General features: G+C 53.5%; 1 protein-coding gene across 2 annotated transcripts; it reads left to right on the top strand.

Annotated features, from left to right (window-relative positions):
- Positions 1–26,180, top strand: BPI (bactericidal permeability increasing protein). Of its 2 annotated transcripts, none has more exons than XM_019826524.2 (15): positions 1–166; positions 2,821–2,935; positions 4,163–4,291; positions 5,673–5,834; positions 7,029–7,092; positions 9,223–9,286; positions 10,692–10,783; positions 14,257–14,433; positions 15,310–15,369; positions 17,179–17,346; positions 18,348–18,415; positions 20,589–20,631; positions 23,086–23,149; positions 24,226–24,302; positions 24,776–25,412. In XM_019826524.2, exons 1-15 carry the CDS (start codon positions 37–39, stop codon positions 25,106–25,108), a joined length of 1,746 nt encoding a protein of 581 aa, XP_019682083.2. In that variant the 5' UTR covers positions 1–36; the 3' UTR covers positions 25,109–25,412. The 2 variants fall into 2 exon arrangements, with proteins under 2 accessions (XP_019682083.2, XP_003983591.1); XM_003983542.5 differs by lacking the exon at positions 24,776–25,412 and adding an exon at positions 25,883–26,180 and having other exon boundaries at positions 2–166.
- Positions 26,181–27,245: the final 1,065 nt, after the last annotated feature.

Raw genomic sequence — 27,245 nt, 5'->3', positions numbered from 1 at the left:
AGGCCTCGAGGCTTTGGCGGCTCTGGAGGACAGAACATGGCCAGGGAACCTGACAAGGCACTGACACGAGCGACCCTGGTGGTGCTGGCCACCCTGGGCACAGCTGTGATCGCGACCACGAACCCCGGCGTTGTGGCCAGGATCACCCAGAAAGGCCTGGACTACGGTAATCAGACGCCTTCCTTCCCTCCTCTCCTGCCCCTAAGGAGCACTTATCGAGCACCTCCTGTGTGCAGTCCTTTAACTCCAGTGCATGGCCTGCTCACAGCTCCTCAAAGGAGGCCCTCTGACCCCTGTCATGTATATGAAGAAACCGAGGCAAGGTGAGTGGCCCAAGGTCACAGAGCTGCAAGGTGGCAGGCAGGGTTGGGATTGGAGTGCCGATCTGGAGGACTCCACGTCCAGTGCTCAGGCCCCTGAGGGTCCTCATGGTCTCCTCCCTCTCTCTACCCAACTGCCAGCTCAGGCTTCTAGGCCCTTCTCTTCCCCCCAAAGCTGATTCTCGGTCTTGAGATTGAGTTTTGCCTTGAGATTCCTGGCTCCGTCTTCAGCGTGGGCAGAGCCCAGGCCCTGTGAGGAGGCTAAGTGACAGGGATGGGGGAGGAGGGCCCTTCTTCACGGTCTCCCGCCAGGGCAGGGGCTTGGCAGCCACACTGCGCACATTACCCATCTGGATGCACCAGAGAAGGTCCCCCCAGGCCACTCATCCGGGTCCAGACAGAGGAAAGAGTGGCATAAAACAGCCCCTGCCGCTCCACTCTGTGCCAGTCATTTCGTCTTTATTTCAACCCTGGGTAGGACATACCCGTCACCAGCAACATCCACAGATGAGCAAACCGAAGCTTGGAGGAGGCACTAGGGAAGTGCGCGCCTAGATCTCGCCTCCGGTCTTGGCTCATGCCCCCCACCTTCTCCGCGCGGGGCTGCTCGACGCTGCCCCCCAGTGGCGGAGAGATGAACTGTGGAACAGTGCGGGAGACCCAGGCGCGCAGAGGTCAGACCAAGGAGAAGGCAGACCCTCGTGGGCTGGCGTGCCGCTGAGGGAATGGGGACAGAACTCAGGGGGACCTGGCACCCCACCCCCGAATTCCTTCCCCAACCCAGGCAGGACATCTCTGAATCCCAGGTGCAGGCAGAAGGCTCCACGTGAGCTCAGAGACAAGAGTGTGGGTGGCCTTGAAGGCTTCCTGGGAGCAGAGGCCTGGGCTCAGCCTTTAAACCCAGAAGTCTTCGTGTTCTGTCACAGCAGACTCAGTTTCCCCATGTGGCAACCAGAGTGGGCGTCCTGAAATACGGCAAATCTGCTCGCGTCCCTGCCTTCAGAAGATGTCCTGATCCTTTAGCATGGCATTTGAGATCCTTTAAGACCTGGCCCAGTGCACGGGCTCCGGGACCGGAAGGGCCGGGATTCAAATCCTGACCCATCACTTGTCAGCTGTGTGGCCACTTTCCCAAATTTCCTCCTCCTCACCTGTGACTTGGGGGTGGTGACAGGACCTCCTCCCCGGGGGTTTTCAGATTCAATAGCTTAATACGTGTACAGAGCTCAGAACAGGGCCTGGCACAGAATAAGAGTAAATGTGGGAGGAGACATCATTTCCACTGGCTGCTGGAAAACACAAAGCCTGGGATCCCTCTTCTTACCACTTCCTCCTTCTCAAGTAACATGTCTGCCTTTCGACGGGTCCTTGGACGCCGTTAGCCACCTAACTGATGGCAGGATTCCTGACTTCGGGCGTTCGTTCATTTATTCACCCAATATTAAGTGCCTTCTCATAGTAAGTGCCGATCACTATGGTAAATGGAGGGGCCACATTCATCAACAAAATGGATGTGGCCGCCGCAAGCCTGGAAGGGTTCCTGTCTAGCAGTTGGGAGAGGTGGTAACCACAGCGTCACATGCATAGATGTACAATTACAAACAGTCATGCCCATGGCATCACGAGAATGATAACAAGGATTGCTTTCGTCTCCTGGGTCAGAGAAGGTTCCCGGAGGAAGTGAGGATCGAGCGGACCAGAAGTTAACCAGGTGAAGGTGGGAGGGAAGGGTTTCCTAGGCAGCAGAAATGGCACATGCAAAGGTCCTGTGGAGAGAGGCCAAAGGTTAGAGAGATGGAGTGTTTGCGAGGGCACAGCACAGAGCGAGGTGCAGCGTAGGTGTTCCGTGAATACTCATAGAATGCATGACTGGGTGTTTGGGGTGGTATTTTATTTTATTAAAAAATTTTTTTAACGTTTATTATTTTTGAGAGAGAGCGAATGACAGCACGTAAGCAGGGGAGAGGCAGAGAGAGAGGGAGACCGAATCCAAAGCAAGGCTCCAGGCTGTGAGCACAGAGCCCCACACCGGACTCGAACCCATGAACCATGAGATCACGACCTGACTGAGCCACCCCGGTGCCCCTTGGGGTGATATTTTAGACCAGGGATTGGCAAACGACAGTCCTCGGGCCAAATTTGGCTGGCCACATGTTTTTGCATGGCCCGTGAACAAACAATGGCTTTTACATTTTACATTTTTAAGTGATTGAAAAAAAGTCAAAGAATAATATGTGGAAGTTATCTGGAATTCAAATCTCAGTGTCCGTAAATGAAGTTTTAAAGTTTTATTGGAACACAGCCACACCCATTCGCTTACTTATCGTCTGTGGCTGCTTCCGTGCAATCGCAGCAGAGCTGAGTGGTTGTGACAGAGACCGCGTGAGCCACAAACCCAAAAATATTTACTATCTGACCTTTACAGGAAACCCTAGCTGACCCCTGATATGGACAGGGACAGGCTGTGCCTCTGACTGTCACCCCTTTTCTCGCCCCTCAGCCTGCCAGCAAGGAGTGGCCGTGCTGCAGAAGGAGTTGGAGAAGATCACCATCCCCACCTTCTCAGGAAGCTTCAAGATCAAGCATCTTGGGAAAGGGCATTATAGCTTCCACAGGTGAGGCCTGTCGAACTCAGCCCTCCGTGTACAGAACTTGTAGTGTCCCGGGGCCACCAAGACCTAGAATCACAGAGCCACAAACTCCTAAACTCAGAGAGGTTAAGACTCCCAGTCTAGCGTTGACCCCACCCCAAGGGGATATAGTCCCCCAAGCTGAGTGTAGAGGAGGCCACAGAAGGGGCTCACCATGACTCCCAAGGCAGGGGGAATGTGTCACGAACCCCAAAACTCTGTGCCAGGCCCATATAGCAAGCAGGATTTGGAGGAGGGGGTTCAAGAGCAGAAACCTTAATCTAAAATGGCTCAAACCAGAATTCACTGGCTCACGTGTCTGAGAAGTCTCTGGCGTAGTCTGGCCTCAGGTTCAGCTTGAGGTAGCCCCAAATGACATTGGCCCCTGTTTTCTCCTTGCCCCTTCTCAGCATCGCTTCTCTTGAGGAGGTCCAATTCTCAGGTGGGGTGTCCCCTCAGAGATGCAAGATGGCGACCGGCATCTCCTCAGCACTAAACGCTAAGATTCTCACTCTGATCGTACCACCTTAGGTTACGTACACGTCCCTGAACCAATCACCGTGGCCAGGGGATACCCTACACTAACTAGCTCACGCCCAAGTCAAAAGCTCCACCCCGTGAACATGGAAAGTCAACTTCCTTTGCAGTGACATGGAGTAGCTGTGTGGAGCCCCCAAAGGAAAAAGGAAGTTCTGTTACCACAAGAAGGGAGTGTGGGTGCCGGGCAGAAAACCCATAAATGCCCACTACAGAATTTTATACACCTATTCACTCAACAGATATTTTTGAGCACCTACTATGTGTCTGACACAACAGGCTTGGCTACAACAGTGAACCAAGAGAAACACATTCCACCCTTTCATAGAACTTGCAGTCAGGCGAGATTACATCTGTCATCCTCGTTGAAGGTCACACTTCCTGCAAGATGGAGGTTATTGTGCCCAGAAAACTGAGCCTCAGGATGATCAAGTGGCATACTCAGGGTCACACAACAGTACACTGAGGAACGGGATTCAAATGCAGATTTGTCTGATGTTAAAGCCTAGCCACTCTGCCCAATGCCCACAGAGTTTCCAAGGTGGCTCTCGTAGTTTCCGGGTTCTTCTGCAGTGGATGTGGTGAAGGGCTGGAGGTGGGATGAGTCTGCACTAACCATTAACTGAGTTCTTGTGTGGACCCCCAGGAGGCTAACTGAGCATTTCTTCTTCACAGCATGGCTATCCGTGGATTCCAGCTTCCCGTTTCCCAGATAAAACTAGCTCCCAGTGAGGGCCTCGATCTCTCCATCGCAAACGCCAATGTCAAGATCAGTGGAAAATGGAAGGCACGAAAGAATTTCATGTGCGTTTCCAACCTTGGTGTTGACTGAGTGTGTGGGTGAGCTTTAGGTGATACTTGGAAGGGGTGAGGGCCAGGACCTCAGGAACGCTCAATTTTTTCCTTACCTATCACCACTTGTGCCCACAGGGCTCCTGGGGGGGATTTTTCATGTGTGAAAATTCAACATAGCCCCTGGTTAATAGCTGAGCATTTGTCCGTGTCACAACGCAAGACATTGACAAGATTGAGTTTGGTACGTGAAGCGTAGGATGGAAGGCTAAGCGGGACCTATAATTTAACCCTTTATCAGTTAGCTATGGCTGTGTAACAAAACACCCCAACTCAGCTGCTGAAAACAATAGTCATATATTATCACTATGTATCTGTGTGTTAGCTGGGGTTCTGCTGATCTGGGTTGGGCTCAGCTGAGGCAGCCCTGCTCCACACGTATCTCTTCGTCCTCCTCCTTCGACCTGTGGGCTACTCAGAGCGTGTCCTCGGTGGTGGCAGACATGCGAAAAGGGCAACCAGAAACATTCTAAGGTCTAGAATTAGCCCGTGGTCACTTCTACTCACTTCTGCTCACTTACGCCATTGGCCAAAGTCACGTGGCCAAGCCCAAAGGCAAGAGCCTGGAAATGCATGCACCTCCCCCCCCAAGATAGGCAAAGGAATGGAAAATTGGGGCAAATCATCCAAACCACAACTCTGAATCGAAACACTGGGTTCTCACCACGGTGAGCCTGCCCTCTAGGGGTGGCGGCTCAGAACGACCAATCACTTCAGCGACTTTGTGGCGATTCCAGGGGGATCACGGAGGAGAAGACACTTTGGGGAGAGGGACGTGAGTCTGCCTTCCTGTCCCTTCCCCACAGTAAACATCGCTTAGTTCTTCGCGTGGGCTCTTTCGCATCTATCATTTCACTCGCTGATGGCACAAAAGGTAACCGTACTTCATTACGTTAAAGGAGAGTTGGCAAAACACACTCACGTCCACCTTCTTACCCCAAACTCGTTCCATCCCTGAAGGAGGAGCTATTGACCCCATTTCATGAATGAGGACATTAATTAGTGAAAGTCTCCAAACATGCAGATTCTTAGGGGCAAAGCCGGTGATCAACGGCCGGTCAAGGGTCTGGGCGAGGAAACTAGAAATCAGAGCAGTTGAGAAACATACCCAAAGCCACTCAGCAAGGGCAGAGGCAAGGGGAGAGAGCAGCGTTCTGCCGGGCAGACACGGATCCACGCGTCCCTCCGTGCTGTGTGACCTCGGGCAGGCGGCCTCCCCTCTCTGAATTCCATCTCAAGCAGCAAAACCTACCTTCCGGCCCAGGCTTGAAGTTTGAATGGCACTGGGGAAGAAACCGCTTGCTCTCACTCTTTGATCTGTGTTTCCCTTCAGCAAAACCAGCGGCAACTTTGACCTGAGCGTGGAGGGCGTCTCCATCTCGGCCGTTCTGAAGCTGGGCTTTGATCCCGCCTCCGGCCACTGCACCGTCTCCTGTTCCAGATGCAACAACCACATCAACAGTGTCCGTGTGCACATCTCAGGCAGCAGCCTGGGGTATGGTCTCCTAGGGCCGTGGGCGGGAGGAGAGACCTTAAGAAGCACTGCCCTGCATTCAGGGAACATCCCAAGTGCACCTCTTGCCGGGCCTTGTTCAGAGGCCTCCGTTGTAGGGGAGGGGCAGGGTCCGCAGAGACCGCCCCCGCCTCCAGGAGTCACTTGGTCACCCGACATTCATTCAACAGACTTTCCTGAGCCCTGACTATGCCCCGGGCTCTAGCTAACCCCTTGACGTGCATTGAACCGCACAAGCCTCACCACAGATCTGTAGGCGTTGATTCACCCATTCAACAAATGTCCACTGAGAATCTGCTGTGCACTAGGAGACAGCAGTGGCCGATAAAGACTTAGCAATAGCGAACATCAGCGGGACGTCAGCTAGCATTGCCGTGAGCCAAGCGTGCTTTTCAGCTTGTGAATTCTCAGTCGAGCCGCACGGTGAAGTTAGTCCGTTATGGCCCCCGTTTTCAGAAGGGAAAACCAAGGCAGAGAGGGGGTAGAAAAGAGCCTGAGTTTTCATACCTCGTGGGTGTTGAAGAGGGATTCAGCCCACGGCTATCCGGCCCCAGACTCCGAGCCACTCAGCCCCTGTTCCCTTGAAGCTTCCGACCCACTGGAGGAGATAGACATTAATCAAATCATTGCGTTAATGAATGATTCACAAAGGATCCCAAAAGAATGTAAGAATTAAGAAAAAGGGGTACAAAGTGCTATGAGCACATAGAACGGAAGGATCTGACCCAGTCTGGCTGCTTCTTCCTTGATGAAATGACATTTGAATTGAAATGAAAAGAATAAGTAGGAGTTAATTAGGCAGATGTGGGGGACAGGGGGTGTTTTCAGTAGCAGGAACAGCATGTGCAAAGGCCTTGTGGTGGGAGGCGGCATAGAACACAGGAGGATACTGCAGAGCAGTGTGGCTGGAGTGTCAAGGGGGAGAGCAGCAGCGACGAAAGAGGCTGAGACGGGGTGGGGCCCCAGCCGTGCACCAGCTGAGGAAACAAACTCATGAACAAGTCACTGCACCCCGAGGGCCAAGTATCTAATGGGGGTGTGCCCAGTTAAAGCCCGGGCACGAGGGTGCCTAGGTTACTTGAAGGAGGGAGGAAGGTGTCCCAGATGAGGCAGCCTCCAACGCAGCCCAGGGACACCTCGGAAGCCTCATGCCTGTCCCCACATGTCAATCTCCAGGTGGCTGATCAACCTCTTCCACGAAAAAATGGAATCTTCGCTCCGAAACAGGATGACCGGCGAGGTAAGACGGGCTCAGAGTGGGCGGGGCCCTCCGTGCAGGCGTCGCTGGATCCTTCTGCTCTGGGACCAGGGGACTGGAAGCCGTCCTCATAGCTCTTGGAGACCTCCGGCTCGGCTCTAAAAGCCAGTCGTGAGGAGTCCGGCAAAAGACTAAAGCGAGGGTCACAGCACACACCCACAGAGCGTGCACTCGCCCCACGCCCTGCCTGGACCTCCTCTGCTCTTCCCCCTGCCTTCCTCCCGCAGGCAAACGTCCTTCTCCCAGCTCTCTGGCCTCCTCCCCCATCCCTGCCATTCCCCAATCCCCCCTCTTGGTGCTCCCCACCCGGAAACCACACGATTGATGAAGCTGCTAGGCTAGCGTGCCAGCAAAGTATCCCCTGGGGCTGGAACAGAAAAGGGCCACTGGCTAGCGTTCCCCAACCCTCCCTCGCCCTAAACCCACCCAGGCCAGCTTCTTCGGCTGAGAAAAGGGGCCATTCATCGGGCTGATTTTTCCATGAATAAACCATTAGCTGCCAGGAATGCCCTGCGCCTGTCTCCCAGGCCAAGTGAGCCGAGGAAAGCGGGGAGCCATTGAAGATTTCAGGCAAGGGGGCGACCCGGCCAGATCTGTGCTTTGGAAGAGTTTCTGTGGCTGCCGTGAGAATGACTGGAGGAGCCAAAAGATGGGGCAGGGGACCTCAGGGAGCCCTGGGAAGCTGTACAGTCTTCTAGAGGGCCGCCACTGGGTTCTCGGTCAAAGGCACTGACAGTGGGGACAGGGAGACATCAGTCAGATCAGATCATTGGTCTGGCGGCATTCTGTCAAAGTTGTAAACCAGAACCAAACAAAAGCAGTGCGCGGTTGTCAAAATGCGTACCGCAGCGGATTATAAAATGGGTTTTAGCGGCAGAATCCGGCCCCCGGGTCTAACTCGCTTTGCAACTTCGAGCAAATTTCAGATCCTCGGTTGGACCATCTGTAAAATGGGGACCTCAGTACCTCCTTGCACCCAGCTGCTCAGGCAATGCAGGCGGTGCGCTCACCCACCAGCCTGACTAACCGGTGGTTCAACTGTCCTTGTAATTAAGTCCTAGCACAAGGGCAATGGCAGCATTTAACATTGGAACTATTAAAACAGAGTATTTCTTGGGGACACCTTCAGAGTGGCCCTCAGGAGCAGCCAAGTTAAAAAGTAATGATGCACCTGTTGTTGGACAACAAGGGTGAGGAGGAGGAGGGGGAGGAGGAGGAGGGGGAGGGGGAGGGGAGGGGAGGGGGAGGATGCCTGCATACACAGAGTGCTTGCAGTGAAATTGGCCCTATGTCTCGAGCTCTCTACAAGGATCCCAGCATTTAATCCGCACAAAATCCTTATGCTAGGGGGTGTCATGGTTTTCTCCATTTTACTGATGGGTAAACTGAGGCTCAGAGGGGGAAGTGATGGGACTGGGGTTCAAACCCAGGCTATCCCCCCCTTCCGAGGCGGAGCTCTTGATCATAGCAAGATACTCTTTAGAAGACAGTACTGGCTTGAATGGACAGACGGATGGATGGATGGATGGATGGATGGATGGATAAACGAGGTACCGGGGTGTCCATGATCGTTGCAAGGGCTGGAAATGACGAGGAGTGAGCTGGGCAGTTAACTCCCGGGAATACAGAGGGAAGGGTGGGCATCTGAGGGAAGGAAGAGCCCCCATCTACGCAAAGTGTGTGGGGGGCGGAGAGCAGGGGACGACACAAGCAGCCGCTGGAAGCTGGGCTCTAGGCTGTGATGCGATTTGCTGTGGTTTGGAGCCATCTGGTGGCCCTCGTCGGGGAGTGGCACCGGAGGGCAGCAGCCCAGGGGCAGGCAGCCCCAGCTCCCAGATGTGCCACCCCCCCACCCCCTTCCCCAGACCACTCGCGGCAGAGGTACCGGCCCCTCAGAGGACGATATTCTAGGCGCGTGCAGAGTCTTGCGTGTGTGATAGAAACACACTCAGGGCAACCAGTTTTCTCCCTCTGCCACTTTCCTCCCTCCTACCCTCCCCCCTTCCTTCGAAGAAACATTCAAAGAAAGCAAAACGTGCCCGGTTCCTCATTCCCGAAAGACACTTTCCGCCACGGGAAACCCTCACTGGCCACTTCTTTGGTTCTCTCCAGATCTGCAAGGTGGTGACCAGTTCCGTGTCCTCCAAGCTGCAACGGTATTTAGAGACGATGCCAGGTGAGCGCTGGGCGAGGTCAAGGAGACGGGGAGAGAAGGGGGAGGGGCACGGGAGAACAAGGAGAGTGTGATGGAGCCACCAGGTTTCCCAGACAGGCTTGGGTCTGGGTGGAAACGGGTAGAACGGACGACTTTCAACCGGCAGCTCGCATCGGACCCCAAATGGGCCAGGCCCTGGTGGCAGGTGCGAGAACCGCCCACGCCCATTCATTCCCCCACCGGTGCCGGGGCCAAATAACAAACAGTCCCAGCTCTCTGTGGTCGGGCCCTCATAGCTGCCCTGAGATCTGACGCCGGTCATTTCGCCTCTCTGGGCCCCGGTTTTCACATCTTTAAAATGGGGACAATTCTCCATACCTCCCAGTAACTGAAGAGCTGCAGGTTGGGGGGCAGGCTCCCACTGGCTGAGTGCTTCCCATGTCCACGCACCCAGAGGAACTGTCTCCTCTCAGCCTCCCAACGCCTCACGGAGGTCGGTGTAGTCTCCCAACTTTACCGCGAGGAAACTGAGGCTCAGAAAGGAACTGTGACTTGCCCGAGGTCGCAAAGCCAGAAAGAAGCAGAGAAGCAGGATCCTAATTGGGGTTTTCTTACTCCAGAGCCTGTACCCCAACCTGGTAGCCAGGCTCCCTCCCGGTGGAGCAGTCATGGCAGCCCATGGTGGGAGCCCATTCAAGATGCATTCCTTCCCCAGGCACGGCCCCAGACCCTCCAGGGATGGGCCCTACCTGGGCATGTTCAGTGCAATGACACTGTCCACGGTTTGGCCTCAGCAGGCAGGAAAATGACTTTGGTTTGAGTCCCAGGTCCATCCCTCTCCAGCTGTGCCATCTTGGAGGAGTGACATCTCCGAGCCCCGTGTCTTCCCCTCTGATGTGGGAAGGAAGGGCTTAAGGAGGGACCGGCATTTATTTAATTCTCATTCATGACTGCTGGGAACCACACACACTGTTCAGACCTGAACCAACCTGGGCTCAGCCTGGGATATTATCACTGCTAGTAATGGTCCCTTTGGCTTTTGAGCCCCTCCCATGTCCAGGGCATCTGTGGGGTCACCAGTACTGCCCCGTTCTACACGTGACAAAAAGTGGCTTAGAGTAATGAAAGCAACTTGTCCAAGGTCAGATAGAGTTCAATTCAAGCACAGGTCTCTCTGCTTCTTGACCCTGTGTTTTAGCTACATCTCGGGGCTATGGAAGCAGGGGAAGAGATAATGTCTGTTTGTGTAGGGTGGGGGTTCATTTTCCCTTAAAGGGAGCCCAGGGAGGGCTCCGTGGAGGAGGTGGGAATGGAACCCGCACTGCAGTTCTTTGCCGTTCAACTCTGGCAGATGCCAACACTGCATCTCAGGCCCTAAAGATGCTGCCAGGGGAGGCAGCTCATGGCTCATCTTCTTCCCGTCTAGTGACAACTCGAATAGATCATGTCGCTGGGATCAATTACTCACTGGTGGCACCTCCAACAGCCACGACTGACAGCCTGGATGGGCAGCTGAAGGTGAGACTTACACTGGGGAACTTATACCCTCATGCCTTTGCCACAGGCCCTCCTGGGGCTCCCCAACATCCCGATCTCAGCATCTTCTCCCTGCTCTGGTCACACTGGCTGGCCTCCTGCTATTCCTGAACCATTCTATGCTTGCTCGCTCCCCGGGGCCTTTACACCTGCTCCCTCTCTGCCCAGAATGCTCTCACCCAGATATTCACATAAACTCTCCCTTCTTTTTAAGTCTTTACTTAAATATCCCTCCCACTAAAGCCCACTCCCACTGAAATAGCTCCTTCTTCCCCCCCATATCCTGATTTATTTTTCTCAACATCACATATTATTAACAACCCCCCAACACACACACACACACACACACACACACACACACAGAGTCACATGTCTATCTCCCTCACTATGATGAAAGAGGAGGGGCTATAGCTGCTTTGTTCCTGACTGTAGGTGCACACCCAGAACCATGCTTGGTATCTATTAGCTGCTCAGTAAATATTCTGCTTGGACAGACAAATGGATGGATGGATGGATGGATGGATGGATGGATGGATGGTGGATAGATGGAGTATCATTTCATGCTACTTTCCCCCCACTCACCACCCTCCAACCAGGCACATGGGCTTTGCACTTTTTCAACACACCAAGCTAGTTCCCACCTCAGAGCCTTTGTCTTACCCATCCCCTCTGCCTGAACTGCCTTCCCTCGCATGCCCCCCTCTACCCACTGGCTTCTTCTACTCCAAGTGAGTGTGTGCTTAGATGTCACTCCCAGAGCAGCCTTCCCTGACCACCCCAGCTGGAGTGGGTCCCACCCTTGAATTCCCTCTGGATGTACTTCATTCAGTCCCTCCACAATTGGTGATTGGCTTGTTTACTGTTTACTTGTTTGTCCTAAAATACATTTGATATAAAAAAGAAAATTTAGAAACGACAGAGAAGCAGAGCAGAGAAATAAATAAATAGGAAGGAAAGGAGGAAGGAAGGGAGGAGAGGGAGAGAGATTACCCAAATATTACAACTCAGAGGCTAAAATTAACAACTCAGGAAACAACAGATGTTGGCGAGGATGGGGAGAAATGGGAACCCTCTTGCACTGTTGGTGGGAATGCAAACTGGTGCAGCCACTCTGGAAAACAGTGTGGAGGTTCCTCAAAAAATTATAAATAGACCTACCCTACAACCCAGCAATAGCACTCCTAGGAATTCTTCCAAAGGACACAGGAGTGCTGATCCGAAGGGGCACATGTACCCCAATATTTATAGCAGTGCTCTTAACAATAACCAAATTATGGAAAGAGCCCAAATGTCCACCAACTGATGAATGGATAAAGAAGATGTGGTTTATATATGCAATGGAATACTCCTTGGCAATGAGAAAGAATGAAATCCTGCCATTTGCAACAACATGGATGGAACTGGAGGGTATTATGCTGAGTGAAATAAGTCAGTCAGAGAAAGAGTTACAGAGAGGGAGGGAGGCAAACCATAAATAAGAGACTCTTAAATACAGACAATAAACTGAGGGTTGATGGGGGGAGGCAGGGAGAGAGGGGAAAACGGGTGATGGGCATTGAGGAGAAGGGCACTTGTTGGGATGAGCACTGGGTGTTGTATGTAAGTGATGAATCATGGGAATCTGCCCCCGAAACCAAGAGCACACTGTATACACTAACCAGAACTGCTGTGAACATCCTTGTATCTGGGTCTCTGCCCATCCTTGGCTGTCTCCTAGAAGTGGCATTGCTGGACCAAATAGTATACTTTAAAAAAACAATCTAAGTGGTACAATGGAATAAAGGTTGAGAATAACCTGTTTATTGACCCCCCCCAGGCTCCTGCCCAGAGGTCATGGCTGTGAGGCTCAGGGTGTGTTATATGTGAATCTCCGGGCTCCCTGGTTCTAAACATTCACATAAATGCAAGCCCATCCGGTTTTGCTGGTAATCTGTTTGCATGAATGGATACATATCATCTTTTCACTTGCTCTTCTCGCTTAAAAATCTTCATTAGAGTTGGCACATGGGTCCACTTATTTATTTATTTTGAGAAAGAGAGAAAGTGAGCGCATGCATGTGAGCAGGGGAGGGGCAGAGAGAGAGAGAGAGAGAGAGAAAGAATCCCAAGCAGGCTCAACACTGTCAGTGCAAAGCCTGATGTGGGGCTCAAACTCACAAACCGTGAGATCATGACCTGAGCCGAAATCAAGAGTCGGATGCTTAACCTACTGAGCTACCCAGGCGCCCCTCACTTATTTATTATTTTGAAGAGTTGCATGGTATTCTGTGAGATAGGTGAGAGGGTGGTTAATTTTTTATGATGAAATGATTCAAAGGTCCAGAGATTACACACTGACGTACCTACCACCGAGCTTTAAGAAATGTTACCATTAAGGGGCGCCTGGGTGGCTCAGTCGGTTGAGCGTCCGACTTCGGCTCAGGTCATGACCTCACAGTTCATGAGTTCAGGCCCCACGTCGGCCTCTGTGCTGACAGCTCGGAGCCTGGAGCCTGCTTCGGATTCCGTGTCTCCCTCTCCCTCTGCACGTCCTCTGTTCACACTCTGTCTCTCTCAAAAATGAATACACATTAAAAAAGAGAGAGAGAGAAAGAAAAAAGGAAAAAAAAAGAAATGTTACCATTTTGCTGTATTTGCCTCTGATTTTTTTCTTTGAAACACTCGAAAAATAAACGCTGAGGCTTCCTTCGGCACCTGTACCCCGCAGGGAACCCACACGGATAAGACGCCCGTGTGTATCCTTTTTACCTGTGGTGTTTACACTTTTACTGCTTATCTATGTGTCGATAATTCTTAAATAGTACATTTTATATGCCTTTAAATTTTACATAAATGGTTTTCTACCATATGTATCCATCTACAACTTACTCTTTTATAACTCAGCATTGGGTTTTTTTAGCTAAATAAATGATCTGCTTTGGCAACGTGTGGCCAAGTCGCTCTTCAGAAACTTATAAACATATATTCCCCCACAGCATCTGAACACTCTCCCCCAAACCTGGATGGTGTGAGCTTGAAATATGCATACACTTAAAACAGTTTACCTCTCCCTTTAACATTTTGCTAATTTGACAGATGAAAGCCAACAAACAGAACCTCGCTGTTCTTCTGATAGAATTTCTGTGCTTGTTGGCAAGGTTGAAGCTGGGCCGACGGAGTGGCCGGGAGGTTGGGAGTGTCGCCCGAGCGGCCTCAGGCAAGCCTCTTCGGCTCCCGGGGCCTCAGTGTGCTTTCCTGCAAAATGGGCATAATCACATCCCCCTCGCAGGACTGGCAGGAAGAGCCCCTAGAAACTAGCACCGAGGAGGCGTAGGACATTCTTGTTAGTTTCTGCCATGGCTTCCTCCTCTGTGAGTGCGTGACTGGCACCCCCAGCCCATTTTCTCCTGGAATGAAGACGTTGAATTATAATTCCTGAAGGAAGCCCGGGCTCACCCTGTCGCCTCCGCTCCCAGGGGGAGTTTTTCAGGTGGGGCCACCCCAGTCCCCCTCCCTTTGCCCCTCCGCCACTGGCCTTTCCCAGCGACCACGACCGCATGGTGTACCTGGGCATCTCCAACTACTTCTTCAACACAGCGGGATTCGTGTACCAACAGGCCGGGGTCCTGAACCTGACCGTCACGGACAACGTGGTAAGGCCAGGCTGGGGGTGGATGCGGGAAGAGCACGGGGCTCGGAGCACAGCAGGCCGTCTGGACTTGAACTTGTGTTTACACGGGGGAGATCACAGTCCAGCCTCTAGGGGCAGCCAGACCTGAGTTGGAATGTCAGCCCCCTCTTTTCTAGCTGGGTGATCTTAGAGCAGTAGGTCAACCTCTCAAAGCACTCAGCACGGGCTTAGCACGTAGGAAGTCCTGGACGAGGATAAAAGTTACAGCCAACACCGCCCTTGCCCTCGCCCTTGCCCTGATCCAGTCTTAGCCTCAAACCACCATTATCATCAACCTCGGTGTCTCTATCGATATATTCAAAGCTGAGTCCTGCTCTGGGCCTCAGTTCACTCATCTGTAAAATGAGGAAATAACCATCGTGTCCAGAGTCCAGGTGCAACCAGGTCACCAACCATGTGTCCCCTGGGAAGATAAACAAAGACCTCCCGAATGCGAACTCTTCCGGGTGAGAGAGTCAGCCACCAACACCCGCATTTAGCAGAGACTCAAACACACGCAGAGGAGGGGGAACTTGATGGCTTTATACCTTTACAAGTGTGCTCCTAAGAGAGTTTTGGCACGGGGAAGCTGGAGGTGAGCTAAGAGAGGCTGGGCATCCCGTGTGATTGGTTTGGAGAGCCTATCCGAGTTTTTCAGGGAAAAAAAAGGCGGGGGAAGCTGGCAGTCCTGGCTGTTCCAGGCTGATTGCTGAAGAAGTTGGGGGTCCCCATTCTATTGTCACGTGTAGACTGGCTGTTGTGCATTTGTGGATTCAGTCTTTCACCCCTCCTACGGACCCCCCCCCCCAATCTGTAACATAATCCCGCAAGATCTTTTTCCCTTCCTTTCTTGCTACAGATACCAAAGGAATCCAAATTCCGACTGACAACCGATGTTTTTGGAATCCTCATACCCCAGGTAAGAAAGAGTCTGTTCCCTTTTTGTCCACTCATGAGGCATCCTGGGGGTACCGGGGAGTACTAAGCTCTGCCGAATGGCCTGATGAGAGCCCCCCTCTCCAGATCTAGAGACAACCCAGCCTGGGAGTGGAAGTAGCCTTGTGTAGTCCGTCCTCAATGCAGAGAAAGGCTCCGAGCACCCAGGTGACCAGGCGCGAGGGTAGACACTGGGGGCTTTTCCATGCAACAAATATTTATTGGGGGCTCACCGTGTGCCCAGGGCCCTGTTCTTGGCGTCTAGCAAAGCAGACCATCTCCCTGCCCTCCTGGAGCTCCAGTCCAGTGAAGAGAGAAAATTCTTATTCAGGTACCCAAAACAAATAAGAAAATGCATGCCAAGATAAATGAAGCCAACAGATTGATGAGGTCACTTTAGACGAGGACCTCTGTCTCAGTCTGCTCAGGCTGCTATAACAAAGTGCCACGGACTGGTGGCTGACACAACAGAAATAAATTTCTCATGGTTCTGGAGGCCAAGAAGTCTAAGATCAAGGTACACACACATTTGGGTTTGGGGGAGAGCCTCTTTTGGGCTAATAGATGGCTGCCTTCTTGGGGCACCTGGGTGGCTCAGTCGGTTGAGCGTCCGACTTCAGCTCAGGTCATGATCTCACAGTTCGTGAGTTCGAGCCCCGCGTCGGGCTCGATGCCGACAGCTCAGAGCCTGGAGCCTGCTTCCGGTTCTGTGTCTCCCTCTCCCTCTGCCCCTCCCCTGCTTGAGCTCTGTCTCTCTCTAAAATAAATAGACATTAAAATTTTTTTTTAATAGATGGCTGCCTCCTTGCTGTGTCCTCACATGGCCTTTCCTCTGAGCAAGCAAGCTCTGGTGTCTCTTCTTACGAGGACACTAATCCTGTTGGATTAGGGCCCCACCCTTATGACCTCGTTGAATCTTAATTTCTTCCTTAGGGCTTCATCTCCAGCTACAGCCATACAGGGGGTTAGGGCTTCAATGCATGAGTTTCGGGGGACACAAACATTCCATCCATAACAGCCTCTCCAGTGGTGGCCCTTCCAGAAATTTCTATACAGGAGGTACTGGTGTGGGGAAGTGTGACTGGTAGGGGGACCAGGGGACTCTCCTTGAAGCTTTATGGCCTAACCGTGAATTGCCTGGGGGAGGGTTGGAAGCTAGGAGAGACGGGGGCAGTGTCACAAAGCCCTCCTCAGTTCCCCCAGGAAGCCACCACTGCTCTGTGACATTTGAGCTGACCCCTGAAGGAAGGGAAAGAGCCAAACTGGGAAGGAACGGGGGTGGGGGGGAATGAGCATTCAGCAGGGGAACTTGGACAGGAACAGAGTGGGTCATATATTTGAGGAACAGAAAGGAGTCCCATATGGCTGGAGCTGGGGAGCACGGAGTGGAGCCCGTGGGGTGAGGTCGTGGACACCAAGTGCAGAGAGTGCAATCTTTCCAACAGCAATGGGAAGGGGTACCTGAGGGGCTCAGTCGGCTGTGCATCCAACCCTTGATTTCGGCTCAGGTCATGATCTCATGAGTCGTGGGATCGAGACCCATGATGGGCCATGCACGGAGCGTGGAGCCTGTTTGGGATTCTCTCTCTCTCTCTCTCTCTCTCTCTCTCTCTCTCTCTCTCTCCTCTCTCTCTCAAAAATAAATAAATAAATGAACAAATAAATAAACTTTTTTTTATTAAAAACAATGAGAATACATTGGAGGCGTTTATGCAGGGCCAACACAAGATAGGATTTAGAAACAGTCTAATAAAATCGTCACTTTGTTGGTTGTCCCCACTGGGGACTGCAGGTGGCCAAGATGTTCCCCAACATGAAGGTGCAGCTCGTCTTCTGGGCCTCCTCCCCGCCACACCTCACCGTGCACCCCGAAGGCCTTGTCCTCACCCCTACCCTGGATGCCCAGGCCTTTGCTGTCCTCCCGAACTCCTCCTTGGCCCCCCTGTTCGTGCTTCGCCTGGTAAGCGGTTCGCAGGTGTGGGCAGACGAGGGCAGCGCCCTGGGAGTTGGGGGACCAGGGTGCACCTGCCCAGGTTCAGACGCTCCAGGGTCTGAGACCAGAGCCACGGTACTAACTGTTTCTGGCTTCTGCGGGCATTCATACATTCAACTCTTCATTCTGTCGCTGCCTTGAAATACGTGTACTGTTTCAGGTTCATTCGCTCATATCTTTGGTCATTCAGTTATGCGCTTGTGTATTTGCTCATTCATTCAAGTATTCATTAGATTGCTGACTTGAAATGCGCTAGACCTGTTCTGGTGCATACATGCATTAATCCGTTATTCATTTATTCATTTACTTAAACCTTTGTTCAATTAAACATTCATGTGTATATTTGTTCATCCATTCATCTTTTATTTGTTGACGCACCTCTCTGTCGATGCCTTCATCTGCGTGTGTAAGCCCTTGCTCATTCAAGTTTGGGTTCTATTGCTGGTGTGCGGGTTCATCCTCTCTCTGTCTCCCCATGAGCATTCGGTGGCACCCGCTGTGACCATGGAGGCGAAGGCCAGACCTTCTCCCCACCGGGGGGGTGCTCACAGGCCTCAGGCAGGTCTGCTGTCTCTCAAGTCGAGACCCATTTCCCTATTTTGCCAATCAAATGGGCTCCCGGGGCGGGGGTCGTCCCGGGTCTTCCAGACAGTGGGCAGGAAAGCTAAGGCGGGGAGCTCAGTTTTCTGGCTTCGTCCATATTTGTTGAATGAATGAATGAATGAATGAATGAATGAATGAATATCTTGACATTAGGGCTGGCTTGGACTCCAGCCCCAAGGTCTGTCTCACCTAGCCTGTGAGAACGGCCTGGGAGCTCTGGAATGCAATCCAAGAGCGGCGGGAGAAAGTGGTAAGTGGTTGACAACCCAGGACTCACCGACAGGCACGGAGCAAAAGGAAGAGCCCCTCCCCCTCGGGTTCTGCGTGGGCTCGGGGACCTCACTCTTCGGCTTGCTGCTTTGCAGAGCATGAACATTTCTGTGACGGTCGGAGCCACGCCTGACAGGCTTGTGGGACAGCTCAGTTTGAACAGGTAAGTGTGGGGACGACAGGAGTGGCTGCCCATCCGTTCTCGGGGCCCGTGGGCCAGCAGTGGCCCCACAACACCCCGAGCACGGTGTCGTTGCTTTCTTGTTCATCGGTGGAAATTAAGCCTCAAATGGTGCACAGCGGGCCCCATGGCCCCGTTTTACAGACAGTGAAACTGGTGTGCAGAGGGGAAGGGCCCCGCCCAAGGTCGTACACGTAGGTGACCGGTCATCTTGGTTTGCCCGCAGCCCCCCCGCCGTTAGCACTGAAAGTCCTGCACCCTGGACGGCCCCTCCGTCCTGGGCAGACGCGTGGCTGGGCGATGCCAGCTGGTGCCTCCAACCCGCGCTGAGCCACGGCAGCGCCCAGCCACCCGCATCCCTGATCCGCCTTAGCGCTCGGAAAACCCACAGCGATTTCCTCCTACCCCATCCTTGGGACTTTGTCAGCCGCCTCGTGTTGGAAGAACCCCAACAGAGGCGGCTGTGGCTCAGCGCGGGCTCTGGTGTTGAGGCCGCCCGCCCTCAAAGCGCAGCTCACCTTGCAAACACTGAACTCACCAAGGTCCTGTTGCCCTGGCTGCAGAAGAGGCCCAGTGATTTAGAAGAAACAAATAAGTAAGCCCAATAATTGTTCCTGGCCAGCGGCGCTGTAGGTGAGAATGAAATCAGGTATTCAAACGCGTCGAGGTATTGAGGACACAAGAAATCTAAGTGCTCAGTAAGCAAGACGGAGAGAGGCACACGCGGAAAAGAGAAAGACAGCGATGGGGAGAGACAGAGAAAGTCAGAAACAGAGACACATGGAGAGACTCTCAGAGATACACACAAAGTGGGGGGGGGGGAGAGACAGAGAGGGACAGACAGACAGATGATGGAGGGGCATGATAAGAGAGAGACCGAGAGAGAGAGAGAGACAGAAGGGGGGAGAGAGAGAGAAGGACACACACACACACAGCAGAGAGGGAGATCCTCAGAGAGCAGATGTGATGGCCCCAACCGCTAGACCTGCTGTCTGCCTCTTAATCACGCTCGCGCTGCTCGGATTGAGTCTTGACCTACATTCCTGCCCATTTCCGCCCTCTCTCCAGCACAGAGCTGTCCTTCTTAACCTTGAGACTGGCTCCTGAGGTTTACACGCGGCTTATTTCTCCGGGCGTCATTCTGACAGGTGTTACTGCCTCAGATACATGTGGATTTAATTTTCCTTGAACGCCCACGGGGCCTCCCAAGTAGGGGAGCCGGAGAGGATACAGCTGGGTGAGGGCTGAACAGACTCTCAAACACGCGGGGCTGGGGTGCGAGAGTCCACAGGGCGGGAGTCCCGGGGCTCCCACCTCTCGCCGAACGAGGGCGAGTTTGCAAGCTCCCCTTCTAGGGTATTCGAGACAAGAGCTCAGGCATCAGAGAGATTGGATTGAAATCCCACTTTGCTGATTGTTAGTTGTGAGACCTTGTAAGTTGCCTAGTGGCTCCGTCAGTTTCCTTATCTGTGACCTGCGAGTGTGATGGCCCTTGCCTCCTGGGGGCTCTATGATTTCCCATGGAGGATAGCACACAACATAGTGAGGGATGGAGGTTCAACAAGGAGCCACGTGGTCCCCCCCCCTCTTTGATCACTGTTAAAATGTCATAAAGACTGTAAAGAGGGGACAGTTTGTTGGTAATTGAGAAGTCTAAGGATTTCAGGCAAGGGTGGATCCCAGTGCTCACATGATATCCTGAGGATTCTGACTCTCTCCATTTCTTGGTTCTGCTCTCCCCTACGCGTGATCCATTTCACAGCAGGCTGTCACCAAGGGGCCACAAAAATGGCCACCGGGAGCGCTCCTTTCCCGGAGGAAAGAAAACACCTCCTCCCCAATATTTCCAGAAGTCCTAGGGCCAACTCTTGTTGCACCAGCATGGGTCACAGGTCCCTCCTTCCAACAATCACGATGGCAGGGAAGGTGGACTCTGCCCTTTCGCCAGACTACCCCAGAGCTCAGGGCTAACAACGTAGGATACCCTAAGTACCCTAAAGAAACAATCAGGGGGCTGTGACCGGAGGAAGGGGAATGAATACTGGGTGGGACAACCAGACGGCATCCACCAGAGAGGGCCCCTTCTCCCCAGCAACTGGGCTCTAACACAGCTCAGGCAAGTGGTGGTCTCAGTTTCTTCCTCCCCTTCTCACAGGCTGCTCCTAGAACTGAAGCATTCAGACATCGGCCCCTTCTCGGTGAGTCTGAGGCCCTTGGTGTCTCCTTCCGTCCCCCTGATTTGGAGAGAACTGTCCTCAGGGCCACTAAGGCTCATGAACTGTCCTCAGAGCCACCAGGGCTCATGGCATCCGGTGTGGAGGCCACCTGTCCGTTTGCATAGAATTTGCATGTGACGTCACGGCAGGTGGAGCTTTGTGGGCCCGCAGACCTAAGCTCCAATCACTGCTCCACACTTCCCCTCTCCGAACTTCCAACCTTCCCCCAAACCCAGGATAATCCTTCCTAATTGCGCGAAGAACAAAATGAGGGTGGGGTAGCAAGTCGCCGCGAGGGCTGAAGGCTAAACCATGTGATCAGGGAAAGCCTCTCTGAGGAGGTGATATCTGGGCTGAAAGACCCGGCCAGGTAAAGAGCTACTACAGGCAGAGGGAACAGCGGGAGCCAAGGCCCTGTGGTGAGAACAAGTTCCACATGTTTGGGGAATGGAGGGAAGCCTGCTAGGCTGGAGTGGAGCAAGTTGGGCATGGGGGTATAGGAGGAGATGCGGCTTGAGAGGCAGGTGGGGCTGGCTCATCCTGGGCCTTCTGGCCTGGAGTAGATTGTGTTCAAAGGGCAGTGAGAAGTCGGTGAACTGTTCCACACAGGGGGCGGCCTGCTCTGGTTTGTAGCTTTATAAAAGATGCCCCTGGCTGGGGTGGGGGAGGAATGGATTTGGGAGGACAAGAGCTAGCCCGGGTGGATCAGCAGGGTATCGGAGTGCATTTGCGGGTGAAGAAGGAGAAAAATGGTGGATTGGAGCCACGCTTTGGAAGTGGTGTTCGAGGCCGCGTGGTGAGAACTTTGATGTGGGTGGAGGGGGTGGTGAAGAATGAGTCCTAGTTTTTCGGCTTGAGCAGCTGGGTGAAGGGCGGAGTCATGTAGAGGTGGAGAAGGGCAGGTGGGAGGGGAGACAGTAGGTATCTCGCCAGCCTGCTAGATGATTCCACTACCTGCAATCACTGACCATCATTAAGCAGACTCACCCCTGCCCACCCCCCTCACTCCCTCTAGGGCACGGGAGTTGCCCAAGTAAATAGCAGCTTAGCACCCTTCACCAGCCACCTTGAATGAGCGTCACCCTTGTGACTTCCAGTTGCCCTTGTGACTTCCGTTGGAAGCCACGGCATGCTGATTCTGTCCTACACACGGCCCAATCTCCCAGGGGGCGTCCTGTTGAACCCCTGGAGAGCATTTTCTTGGATCCCTGAAATGCCCCCCAAGAGCCCCACCAAGTGGGTACCTTGGAAGCCACCTGGCTCTGACGTCAGACCATCCCAACATCCCTCCCCATTGGATGGAAATCCAGCCAGCCATTTCCACCCAAAAGGACTACAACGAACAGAAGGACCCAAAGTGTCCTCATTGTATTTTCGCAGACTTACTGGTGCCAGGGTTTTGTGGGCCTGCTTCTTCCCAATATTTCCAGAATATTGGGAATATTCCAGATATACGGTGGCTTGGCTCAGTCGGTAACCAACGTCTGCTTCTGCATGAGATCAAAATTTAAAGTGCTCAGATTCATGGGAAGAAGGGCACCACATTTCATGAGCCCAGGGATTTACAGCCTGGAGAAGGAAACTCAGTTGCTCCCCAAACAAAAATGTACATATTTACAAGCTGTAAATGTCACCGGGCAATCATCTTGAGGTGCTACATTGCCTTTGAATATTGTTTTACTATCGCAAAAGCAAAACATGTACGTTATAGAATAATCGGAACCTACAGGCGTGCAAACCAAAGAGAATAAAAGCCATTTCTATTCTTACCACTTAATCATTTGGAGTATATCCGACCTGACCTTTTGCTATGCATAGCCAACAACACAACAGAATTGTGTGGTTTCCATAGCCTGCTTTTCCTCACTCAAAAATATGACATGAATATCTCTGTGTGGACAATTAAATTTCTACGGTACTATTTTTAACAGTTGCATAGTATTTCCTAGAATCAAAGCCCCCCCGGACCCCCTAGGAAATTCCCTCATTTGTTAGACATTTCGAGCCCGATGCGGGGCTCGAACTCACGGACTGTGAGATCATGACCTGAGCCGACGTCGGATGCTCAACCGGCGGAGCCACCCGGGCGGGCACACACATTTTTAAGGCTTTTGCTGAACATTGCCAAACAGAGCCTCAGAAGGGTTGAACCAGTTTGCCCCGTAGCTGGCAGTGTCTGAGATGATGCATTTTCTTACACAACGGTTTTCATGGTTAAATACTCTCTGATGACCTTCCTTTCCTCGGCCTGGTACCTTCCATCTAGAACACGCTTCACATCTGGAACCTTTGGGTGCAAAAGAGATCACTTGGGTGACCTGATTGGGCTGCGGAATCTGCCCGGCATCACCTGGGTCCAGCTCGGAGGTTGCCCTGTCGGGGAGGGAGGCTGATGCCCGGGCGCCCTGACATGGCTTCCGTCCTTCTGATTTGCAGGTTGAAGTGCTGCAGGCTCTCATGAACTATGTTGTACCCATTGCTGTGATTCCCAAGGTTAACGGTAAGGCGCTTTGGAGTCATGGTTGACTTTCAGTCCTAGGGGAGGCGGAGGGAGTTAAGTCCTACAGCCGCCTAACACCTGGCCCCAGTTATGGAGGCTGGAGGGTGGTCACTCAAATGAACCTCACGTGGCATCTGACCCAGAAAAGGGGATGGAAAAAAAGGGGACCCCACGGGCTGAGCTCCTATCATGTGCTCATCCACCACTTCACCCAGTCTTTAAGACCGCCCCATGACATGCAGATTAGTAATCTCTCCAATTTTTGTGGGAAGAAATGGGAGATCCGAGAAGTCACAGGGGGCTGGTTGCAGGTCCCGGGGGAGGGTGAGAGATGAAGCTGGGATCTGATCCCAGCTCTGAAGCCAGAGCCCTCAGCCCCCGCCCACCTCTGGGAGAAGGGCCAGGGAAGAAGGGCTAACCTCGGCTAACGGCTTCCGCTCATCGCCCTGATAAAAGCCTAACCTTTGCAGAGCCAGGGACAAGAGAGCACATAACTCTCTTAGAGGACCACATACCACAGGACTAGAATAGTTAGAAATTGTCAATTAAGACAAAAGTTATGATATAGGCTACGACATCTCCCACCTTGGCAAATGTAGCTTCCTAATGATCTGGGAGGCCAGGTTTGAGTTTAGAAGTCTCCAGAGGCTCACATCAGAATACGGTGGTATGGGGGGGAGGGGTCCCGGGCTACCACCCGTCTCTAGTTTCATCCTAAACATCCAGGGGCTTCGTGTGCACCCGGGTAGATACCCCCAGTCGCATGCCATGGGCTGTCTACCTCTCCCCCCTCCCACCCCCAGCAAGCAGCCGCCCCTGACCTTGTACACCAGCATTGCCATCAGCCTCGGGAGGGGGGTCTTGGGGAAGAGGTCTGCACACATCCTGAATGTGGGCTGGGGGCTGACGGGGCGAGAAGGCAAGGCTCCGGGTCCCTGCGCGTGGTGAAGAGCGTCTCTGGGGCAGCCTACTTGTCCAGCCTACAAGTAGTGCCAGTCCCTACCCAGAGCCGGGCACGCTGGTTCAGGGAGGCCGCCCCCTCCCCTCCCCCCTGCTGACCTCCTCCTCCACGGCAGAGCGGCTGCAAGAAGGCTTCCCTCTCCCGATGCCCAACAACGTCCAGCTCTTCAATCTGGTGCTTCAGTCTCACCAGGTAGGTCCGAAGGGCTCCTTCCGCCAAATGTCCCTCAACACCAGCAACCTGTTGCCACAAAGCTTCCCGCAGGCCAGCCCTGCAGCAAGCACCCTCTGCCCTTACAACGCCCCGCGAGGTGGGGGACTGTTCACCCGCAGGGAAGAGGAAGGCTCAGAAAAGCCACGTGGCTGTTCAATGGAGTCCAAATTCAAAGCCAGGTCCCCCCTCCCCGCCCCCGCTTTGAACCACTGGCTTGGACGCATTCCCACACTGTGTTCGGTAAAAACGGAGCTCACTTGGTGGCCACAGGGCCTCTTTTATAAGTGGATGTATTTAAATACTTGGCAAGTGGGTATCGCATGACTCCCTCGGCGGCCTGGCAACATTCTAGGCCTGGGGGAGAGGAGGGGGGGGGGGTGGGGTGGTAAAAAGTGAGGTACCAAGAGGGGACTTAGTCCCAGAATGGAGACCTCCTTTTGTCTGTCCCCCAGCCAGACCCACGACAGCATCTGAGACTACTTGGGGATGCTTTCTTCTCCTCAAAGGCTCCCTCTCCCAATTTCCCAGCTGCCTCTCACGGGGTCAGTGCCGGCTTCTTTCTTGGCTCCTTCTTCCCTTTCCTTCCCCTTCCTTCCTCCCTCCCCCTCCCTCCCCTTCTTCCCTTCACCTTCCCTCCCCCTCCCTCTTCCCCTCCTCCGCCCCCTGCCCTCACCCTACCAGCAGGAGTTCTCCAGAGTTCCCGCCCAGGCCTCTGCCCTCCCCCACTCTTGGCTTTCCCTGCCCACTTGCCCCAAGCCAGCAGCCGCCTTTGTGCCACCCAGTGACCCAGCTGCACTTCTAGATTCTTCCATGCTCCCAACTTGTGCATTCGCTGGTGTGCCTGGAGTCTCGGCCCTGGGGCCCCTTAACCCAGCATGTCCACTGGGTAATGACACCGCCACCCCACTATAGCGTTCCTTAACTTGCTCAGTGGCTTTTCCTGTTAACCTCGTGGCCTTCGTGGGGCCTGGCCACGTCGCCCAGATTCCCCGCCCTCCCTCACCCCCAGTCCCCAGGTCTTCAGGCAGGCTACCAATGGGGCTGAGACGACAGAACAGTAGCCAAGAAAGCAGAGGCCGCACATCCCCCCATGTTCCCCACGTTTTACCAAGTTCATCCTTAAAAAAAAAAAACCGACTCCATGGTACCATGTAATTTCTTCATTTCTGAAAATGCTGAGCGAAGGGCAGGAAGGAGCAAAGAAAAGTGGTTTTGCAGCCTTGATGGGAAGGAGGCTCCCTTGAGCTGCCATGAGGCAGGGATGACAAATGAAGGCCTCCGCCGCAGCCCGCGGTCCCCCACCCGTGTCTGGGAGGGGACAGCTGCCAGGGCGGCTGCTGATAGGATCACGGCGCTGACATGCAGACCCCGGCGGCGACATCCCGAGTGCCCGCCCCCCCCACCCCACTCCTGCCTTTCTGTCAGCAGACAGGCCCCGCTCTGCCCTCCTTCGCGTCGGGCAGGCTGCTCCCAAGGTTTCCTTCAGAAACCCCAGCAGCCCCGCGCTCACCAACCAGGGCGCACGTCCCGCTGATGGCAGCGTTCTCCTCTCTCCCTAGAATTTCCTGCTCTTCGGTGCAGATGTTCGCTACGGCTGAAGTGGCCGTGGGCGCCAGGAGGGGAGAGGTTGTCCGCACCACCTCCTGACGTGCCCGTGGGGCAGAGGCTGCCTTTCTCCAACCCTTGCACCAGAGGCCCTTGCAAATTTCTCGGAACTCAGATTCGGAAATGACCTCCATACAGGAACTGTGCTCCTTGAGAAAGCGTGGGATGTGTATTTCAGGGATTATGAGCGTCCTGCGAGGTCTGAGTCCCCCCCCTCCCCGCCCCCCCAAAAGCACTGCTTTCTCTGTGGAATTCTGTGTGATGGTGTTGTTTCTTGTTTCATGTCCGTTCTTTTGTTCACCGTCTGTACCCAGGATGCTCTGCGGTGCTGACAGCACAGCCCCCACACGCCCTTCTCAGTAGGAAGTCTCCTCCCTTTTTGGGGACACCCCTCATGCCACACTTCCCACGAGTACTTAGAGTTTACTCAGTCCAAAGGGAGCGCATCTTGCCTCCTAAGTAAGGTCAGGCCGAGTGGATCCACCTGCTGGGCTGTTGTTTCCGCCACTGCCACACGGTGCCGCTGTTGAACAGCTATCCTGTGCAGCCTGTCGTCTTGACTACAACCTCCGGAGCCTGTTGCTCCTGTCACCACCACACGGTGTCGCTGTTGAACGGCTATCCTGCACAGCCTGTTTCCCTTCCCCACCCTTTGGCTCTGATGTGGCTCTCTTTTCCCAAGCTCTCCTGCTCAGCCGTTGACCCCAAAGCAGAACACGGGGCCAGGGCACAGATGCCATTAGAGGTGTTAGTCACATCCTTAGCTGCAATAGCTCTCCCCCATGACGTTCAGGGCTGGCACAGGCACCAGACCCCTAGCCCAGACTACCCTCGGGCCCTTGGTGAGTTTCCTTGGGGGCTCTGGGCCATTTCCCCTCGTGGCATACCAGCGGTGGCCATCTCCGGTCATTAGCCGGGTCCTGCTAGCATTGACCGAGCAGTCCTGGAGGGCTCTTGCACTGTTGACATCTGGTCTGAGACCAGAAAGATGAGTTCGAAGCAGGCGGTGGGGTATGGGATGACATAAGCAGATTTAGTTTTAAAAATGTTTGCTTGTGACTCCTGAAAACATTTGGAGGGGCAAGAGTGGAAGGAGGTGGGCACAAATTAGGAGTCAGACTTCATCCAGACTGTTTTGTAAAAATGGAGAGGAGCATTTGTAGTGAGGAGAAGCGGACAGAAGACTTTAAACATTTTCTGTTTTTAAAGAAAAATGCATATGCTCTGCTAACATCATTGATTTGCTGTTAAATGGAGGTGGGGATTCTGGGGCCGCACAGGGGCAGGGAGGGACACTGATCAAGCACAGCACACCAA

Source organism: Felis catus, chromosome A3, assembly GCF_018350175.1.
Source record: "Felis catus isolate Fca126 chromosome A3, F.catus_Fca126_mat1.0, whole genome shotgun sequence".
NCBI classification, from domain to species: Eukaryota; Metazoa; Chordata; class Mammalia; order Carnivora; family Felidae; genus Felis; species Felis catus.
The sequence above is the reverse complement of the archived record's forward strand: the minus strand, read 5'-3'. Positions and strand labels throughout refer to the sequence as shown.